We start from the raw sequence: 8,397 nt of genomic DNA on the forward strand, positions 1-8,397 counted from the left end.
GAGGCACTAAAAGCTTAAAAGCAGCACTGGAGTCTTCTATTTATAGAGACTGTATTGCCATGGCCACCCCATTAGGGGAATTCCAGTAGGGAACAGGCATCAGAGATAAAGATAGAATAGATTGGTAGGAGCAGTAGCTAGAAGTTAGTAGGTAGGAACATTTAGGCAGGAGATTCAGGTAGAAACATTAGGTAGAAGCATAAGTTAGGAACATTAGGCAGGAGCATTAGTTAGTAGTAGTCAGTAGGAATATTAGGTAGGAGCCTGTGCAAACACCCCTGTGTTACCCTCTGCTAGCAACCTGTGAAGGGTGAGGCACTAAAAGCTTAAAAGCAGCACTGGAGTCTTCTATTTATAGAGACTGTATTGCCATGGCCACCCCATTAGGGGAATTCCAGTAGGGAACAGGCATCAGAGATAAAGATAGAATAGATAGATAGGGCATATGAAGTGGTCATTGGTAACACTGGAAAGGTGTGTAGGGGCTTGGTTGTGGATAAAGGGCTCAGGTGTCAGTGTTTTATTCATGAAAGTAGGAGAGTGGGTGTGAGCAAATACAGCTGTTCAGAGAGTGGGTGTTTGCAAATATGGCTGTTCTTTGTTCTTGGTATTACTTTGACATTACAGGAAATAGCAAACGAGGATGAAACAAGTATTTATTCGTAATTACCCAAGGACCCCTTTTTCAAAGGATCCTTGTGTTACCCAGGATTGCATTTCCAGGAATTCCTGTGGTTCAGGTCTGTGTTACACTCATTATCTGGGAGAGAATAGACTTCCTTGAAAGAAGTTCTTTGATGAGACTTTATTTTGTTTGATCCACTGAGAGTGCTACAGCCTCACCAAAGATGACTTTTCATTCAAGTGTAACCTCAATTAGGAAGAGCCTGGTAACACCTGTATTTGCATACTGACAAGAATCGAGCTCGCACCTTCCAGTCATCTTGAATAGACATTCACTTCAGCTGAACTAAACACCAGCTGTTAGGGGATAACATACAGCATTCACTCCACACCGATAACAACCATACAAATTGAATTACTTTGTGATAAAGTAAGCTTGTTGAGATACTTCAGAATTTCTTGGTCACTTGCAGTTGTTACTGTGTTGAGCACTGTATTATCACAGAAAATTATATTTTTTTATGTAAAGCATCTTAGGATCTTAAAGAATTCTATAATCATACCAGGTTTGGTCATTTTTGTGATTTTACTGGTCTATAGTGGTTTGAGATCTTTATGTTCTCAAGAACTTCATACATTTAAGAGAAATTTTCAACAGGTGATTTTCTCTTTGCAGGTCTGAAACGTCCAAGAGTGAACCTAGAGAACACTCTAGAGGAAGGAAAGAGGCACTGTAGTGGTCACCCAGTGAAGAGGTTCAACTATAGCCCCAATGCCAATGAAGCCATAGATCTGAGTAGCAATAGTAAGCTGCCCTTAGTGTTTGTAAATTCATGATGGTAGATGGTAGTACCATAACTGTATGGGAGTGATATTCCATTCATTTGTAGGGTGGCTGTGGTTTGTTTTTTTGTTACAAACACCTCTCATGGATATACATTTACCACAACTTCCCAAACACATTATATTATCCATCTGTAACGAGAGTAATGTGTAGGATGGCAAATATTGATTATAGATGCAGTACATTATTTATTTATTGATGGAGTTTATGCTTAGGTGACAGAATATGGTATGGTAAATGCAGTGAGGAAGTGAGACCCAGACTTTTAGATATGACATATGTCATATAGAATTGGAACAAGGTTTGAATATGAAAATGGAATTTCATTATTTATATTGCTTTTTGCTTCTTGTATGATTGTATGTATGAATTTAGATTTTAAGGGCAGTTTTTCATCTCATACATCATCATTAATGATAATACTTGCATATTTATTACTATGCTTCAGTAGCTGCCTTTTATAAGGATTAAGTATAATTTAATGATGGATCTAATAAACTTAATCATAAATGAATTTGTTTCACTTCTCATCACTGTATCAGATCATCCATATTCAGTATTCTGTCTTCCTAATTTTAAATTCAGCATTATATAATTAGATTTTGATCAGAATTTCTCCTTAAAGCCACATGAAGACAAAACGGATATTCATCATGGTGGTAGGCTCACTTAAAAAACTTGGTAATTTGCTTGTGTTGTTACTCATGGTAACTGGTGTTTAGAGCGATATTGGGCAGAGCTTCAGTTGAAAATTACCCTCATAATGAAAGCTGCGTCCTGATTAGAAAAGCCCATATACAGCATAGAAAGACAAGTATGACATACTGTTGGGTGTTTGAATCTGGTGCATGTGACTTTTTTTCTTCCACAGTATATTACTTTTCATTATTTATTATAACATGTTATTAGAGTATGCAATGATTGTTGATGTATATGACATCCATTTCCATTTTCACTTCCATGGAACTTCTGCTCAATTTTCACTTCTGAATCTACTTCAAACATTTTCACTTTACCTATGTGGATGTTGGATGTATTTGATCTTGTAATTAAGACAGTGAATGAGGCAGCATGATTAGATTTATGAAAGAGATTCAGTGATCTGATAACCAACAACAGGTATACTTTAGCAGCATACATAGATCCAAAATACAAGGCAAAAGTCTTTTCCCATTCATATGTCACGAATTGTGTTCAAGGAACACTGCAGTGAAATTAATGACACAAAAAATTATGAGAGACATCCTGTGACCTTCCTGTTATAAAGGTATGGGATGAGCCAGCTGAAGCAACAGCTTGAACGAGCAAATCCATCTCAAATCTAGATTCATTGAATGCACTACTGGCTTCAAGTAGTGATGATGAAGCAGAACTTGACTTAAGAAAGAACTCATCAGAATTGATTTGAGAGTATCACAGAGTGAAAAGGATTGGGCAGGATGATGATTCCATGGTTTGTTGGAAATTGAAGTAGAATTTGTTTCCAAATTTGAGCAAATTAGCAAAATGTTTCTTGCATGTCATCCCATTGGTGTTCCTAATGAGCAGTTATTCAGGGGTATTGGTAATATTTATGATGAGAAGAAAGGATGGTTGAAAAGGAGACAGAGCTGAAAAACTTTTATTTTTGAAGTGCGGCCTTTCAAAACCTTGGATTCACTTATAAAGAATACAATGTGAATAAAGCAAAAGAGTATTAGTTGAGAGTTGAGTCAAGAGTGACTGCTTCCAAATGGTGAGAAATTGGAGAAGTGGATAATGCAGTGAATAACAAGTGGTGTCCTTATCCCACATCCTGGTAACGCCCTTTTTATTGCTTCAAATCTACTTTTTCTGTAATGTTTAGTGATTAATGGAAAATAGATATAAGGTCAAGTGGTAGAATTATGATTATAGTGCACCTCTGCATCTGCTGATGTCTTCTCACAACATCTTCATCCACATCCATGTCTATGGATGTGTGAAGTTTCACTCCCATTACATCACTAGTAATGATATCTGGCCTGGAAAATAGTGAAAGAGAACTTACATTCAGTCATAAAGTGCAGTACCCACAGCTTTGTAGGCTTATTTATTCTTGCTGGATTTTTTTTTAGTGCATGTGTTGGCTTGCTTTGAACATTTCTAGACCATTCATGTCTAAGTATTTCTCCAGACTTTTTCTATTCTTTCTGTTTCTGTATCTGATAATTTATTTGACGTTTATTGAAACAATATATATATTCAGTATTCTGTAAAACTGCTTTTTGCCCATATTTTTTTTTGGATGAGAATGTAATAACACGTGAAATTATTGCTAGAGAATTCTTGTAAGCTCTACCATAGGCTAGAGGAAGTGAAAATGGTGACAAAATTTAAAGAGGGTTAATTCTTCGTTTCCCTTACATACATAGTATTGATCTGGTAAAAGATCCTGCCATTGCTCCTGTCATTGATGCTAAAGGAGGTGAAAATGGTGACAGAATTTGAAAAGGGTTAATTCTTCTTGTCCCTTACATACATGGTATTGATCTAGTAAAAGATCTTGTCATTGCTCCAACCATTTTGCCAGAAGGCAAGATGGTAGGAACAGTAGATATAAGTATTAGGTAGGAGTGTCGAATAGGAGCATTTGGTAGAAGTAGTAGGTCGGAGTATATGCTGGGAACATTAGGTAGAAGTAATAGGTTGGAACATTAGGCAAGAACATTAGGTAGAAGTTGTTAGTAAGAGCCTCTGAAAACGCTTCACTAGAGTTGCACTCCTCCAGTGACTTGTTAAGGGTGAGAAACTATCTATCTATTTATACTTATTGACACCTTTTTCAACTGGAACTCTCTCGGAGGGATGGCCACTGCAGTACAGTTTCCATAGCTAGTGAACTCCAGTGCCACTTAATAGTTAATGCCTCGCCTTTAACAGGCCACAGGCAGAGGGCAACTCTAATGTAGGGTTTGCAGAGATGGGGAACTAAAGGCTAAAAAGCAGTACTGGAGTCGGCAGTTATTGAGACTCTTTTGCCTTGGCCCTCCCCATGATGGAGTTCCCAAAGGGAATGGACATCATAGATGTATATAGATTCGATAGCTAGAATGGATAGAATGTTAATTGATTGCATAAAGAGGTTTATTTAACACTGAAGTTAGGACAAAGATGAAATGAAGGGCATTGTGTATAAATAAGATATATACACTTAATGTAGGTTTTAGGGAAAGCTCTAGTAAAAATAAATGCATACTGGATCCATGGATGTAGAAAAAACTAAAGTAAATAAAAGAGGATCATCTAAAGGCTTATTGAGGCCAGGCTTAAGATGAAAAAGTGATTGAAGGTGAAAAGATGAAGAAGATAGCATTTCAGAGGAAGTGGAAAGCTTGCCTTTTGAAAAGGAATGAATTTTAGTTCTGAGGTGAGACATTGTAGTGGCTTACCCTCAAATTGACGATGGCCATACTGTAATAATTGAAAGTATTTGCTTACCATAGGCAGAAACATGAAGAAGCTAGCTTTTGGGAGTACATGAGAAGGATAGATAAAAGGAGACCTAATGGTCTGTGATGAGGTGATCTCCGGTCATATTCTTAATTATGGAAGAAAGAGGATAATAAAGCAGAAGGCACCTGCTAACTCACCACTCCCTCCAGCTCAACTGCTGACATGAAATAGTATGCGAAGGAGTATGCGAAGGAAAACCGTATAGTATGGAGAAATATACTAGCATGGAGATGTTATAGAAAAGTGTAAATGGGAAAAGTTACATACTCTAAATAGAGATGGCATAATTGGGGCTTGGCTATAAGAAAAGAAAGTAGTAGGATTAATTCTCTTTGAAACTGAAATGTTCACTGATGATAAATATCAGTAAGGTATTTTTCTACTAATTCAAAGGTATTGATAATTTTTACACAATACATTAGGTGGTCATATATTCCAGTGTTCTACAACTCTACAGCTAGAATAATATTTCCCACATTGGTGTTACATCTTTCTTTTATCTTCATACCATTATTTCTTTTCATTAAATCTTTTTCTAATGCTTTTAGGAGTAGAATGAAAAACAATGTCTTTATTAGAGAGTAGGAGATAGATTGTGGCCTAGGGAAAGAAGTAAAGTTCTGAAGTTATATGTTTATAGAGGTAGGTTCTCAGACTCAGTTGGCTTAATTTTTCCATACTGTCTCAAAAGCACTTATCTCTGGGCATGAGCAAGGCATGTGGACGTGATGGGATTGATCTTTGTGTGTTGAAGGAATGTGCCTCTGAATTTGCATCAACGTTGCTGTTCATCAGGGTTTTTCTCTTGTCTCCTGTGCCCTTACTCCTTTTTGTCTGTAATTCCCTTTCTTCAGCTAATAACCAAATATACTCATTCTCTGACAACAATATATTCCTCCACTCCTTTCATTTTTTTCCCCCAAACCACATCCTGTTTCACGCTTCCTTCTCAATAGGGCACACACAACTAGTTTAACTTTAATGCCTATGAAACCTGTTGTCTTCCCTTGTCTCTCGGTGAAGACTATTTGAAAGTCCCTATCTCCTTTTAATAGCTGAGTAATTCCACCACTCAACATAAGTAGGTTCTTGCTGTACTGGCTTATTTCACAGATTTTAGTCCAAAGAAGTCCAAAAATTGCTCCAGGTTTGATCTCAGCACTTGACCTACATGCCATATACCAAATTGTTAATTTTCTTTCCATTTTCTTGAGATAGCACTTCGTAGAAGCTTCAAAATGATGGCTTCTTGTTTGGGCTGTTATAATGTTTGTCTCTTTCCCTGTGCTGTTAAGCTCTGGACTTTCTTAACCTCTTATGAGTTTTCTAACAACTGTAATCTGCCTCTTTTTAGAAGGCAGGTCTTTCACTTATGAAATTTTCCAGGAAGTTTTGCTCTTCCATCCTTTTTACTGTATCTCCTTAACTTTTTATTATGTTTCAGTTAATGCATAGCCATTATGATTTTTTTTTTTGTCCATGACTGGTGCTTTTTGACTTGGAAAAAATCTTTACAAGGACAGATTAGCTTTTATGTAATTGGAGTAAATTCTCAGAGGAAATCATTGAAAGAACAAAGATAAGACAAGAGTTAAAGAGGAAATATAATTGTGGAAATTACACAAAACTCAACAGTTTCTGTGGTAACATGAATTGGGAAATGAGTTCAGTAGCTAGGAACCAGGGCGTTGTTGTGGAAGATTCTGTTAAAGGTACAATGAAGGATTGGAAACATGGCTTTATCTAGCCTCAAATGCACAGAGAAGGTAAGAAGGGAGGAACAGTTCAGTAAAAGATACCAACAAAACAAGGTGCTTTGAGATGTGCTGTGGCAAAGATACTGGCACTTCTTCTGCCAGCCTGCAGGCTTTTGCTAGGTATGAGAGAGTAAGGAATGAGTATGGCAGGATAAGAAAGGAGGAACAAGGAAACTTTGAAAGAATATTGTAGATGAGACAGGAAAGCATTTAAAAGTTTTTCATTAATAGATTTGGAATAAAATGCCTGTTAAAGGGCAGCTGTCATGCTAAAAGATTCAGAGGTAAGAATTGTAAAGGACAGTGAAAAGATATGAGGAAATGAATAACAAATTCAAAAGGGTTTTCATAGTGGAAGACACTATAGCCTTATCACCAGTGAGATGGAGTGGAGAGGAAATTTAAAAAACATTAAGCCGAAGGATGTGTGGAAAGAATGTTATCTCGGGTAAAAATGGGTATGTTTTAAGGAGTAGTCCTAATTGTATTATACGGTTGAGAGGCATAGGCTATAGATATGGTTATGTGGAGGAGGGTGGATGTGTTGGAAATGTACTGTTTGAGGACAATATGTGGTGTGAGGTGGTGTGATCTAGTAAATAATGAAAGGGTAAGAGAGATGTGTGGTAATAAAAAGAGTGTGGTTGAGACAGCAGAAGAGGGTGTGTTGATATGGTTTGGACATATAGAAAGAATGAGTGAGGAAAGGTGGACAAAAATGATAGATATGTCAGAGATGAAGGGAACAAGGAGAAGCAGGAGACCAAATTGGAGGTGGAAGGATGGAGTGAAAAATATTTTGAGCAGTTGGGGCTTGAACATGTAGGAGGGTGAAAGGCATGCACAGAATAGAGTGAATTGGAACAATGTGATATGGTTGGGTCGATATGCTGTCAGTGGACTGAACCAGGGCATGTGAAACATCCAGGGTAAACCATGGAAAGGTCTGTTGGATCTGGATGTGGATAGGGAAGTGTGGTCTCAGTGCATTCTACATGACGGCTAGAGAATGAGTGTGAGCGGATGTGGCCATTTTTCATCTGTTTCCTGGCGCTACTTCGCTGATGCAGGGGGTGGTGATACTGTTGCCTGTAGGGTTGGGTGGTGCCAGGAATGGATGAAGACAAGCAAGTGTGAATATGTACATGTGTGTATATATTTTTTTTTTTTTTATTATACTTTGTCGCTGTCTCCCGCGTTTGCGAGGTAGCGGACTCCTTCTTCTGTTTCCCATTTTAGAAAGTTAATACAAGGAGGGGAGGATTTCTGGCCCCCCGCTCCCGTCCCCTCTAGTCGCTTTCTACGACACGCGAGGAATACGTGGGAAGTATTCTTTCACCCCTATCCGGTGTGTATATATATGTGTATATATGTGTGTATATATATGTATATATATTTATGTATTTATTTATTTATTTATTAAACTTAGTCGCTGTCCCCTGTGTTAGCAAGGTAGTGCAAGGAAACAGATGAAAGAATGGCCCAGTTCACCCACATACACGTAAACACCCACACACGCACATATATATATATATATATATATATATATATATATATATATATATATATATTTTTTTTTTTTTTTTTTTTTTTTTTTTTTTCCAAACTATTCGCCATTTCCCGCATTAGCGAGGTAGCGTTAAGAACAGAGGACTGGGCCTTTGAGGGAATACCCTCACCTGGCCCAATTCTCTGTTC

The 8,397-nt window shown here is 37.4% G+C and overlaps 1 protein-coding gene across 1 annotated transcript in view; it reads left to right on the forward strand.

Moving 5' to 3' along the window:
* LOC139746834 (uncharacterized) overlaps positions 1 to 8,397 on the forward strand; it is a 79,047-nt gene that overhangs the window by 23,716 nt on the left and 46,934 nt on the right. Inside the window, exon 10 of the mRNA XM_071658429.1 lies at positions 1,301 to 1,429. Within this exon, the coding sequence (XP_071514530.1) occupies positions 1,301 to 1,429 (129 nt within the window). The remainder of the gene's footprint in view (positions 1 to 1,300; positions 1,430 to 8,397) is intronic.

The sequence above is a fragment of the Panulirus ornatus genome, chromosome 66, assembly GCF_036320965.1.
Source record: "Panulirus ornatus isolate Po-2019 chromosome 66, ASM3632096v1, whole genome shotgun sequence".
Taxonomy (NCBI): Eukaryota; Metazoa; Arthropoda; class Malacostraca; order Decapoda; family Palinuridae; genus Panulirus; species Panulirus ornatus.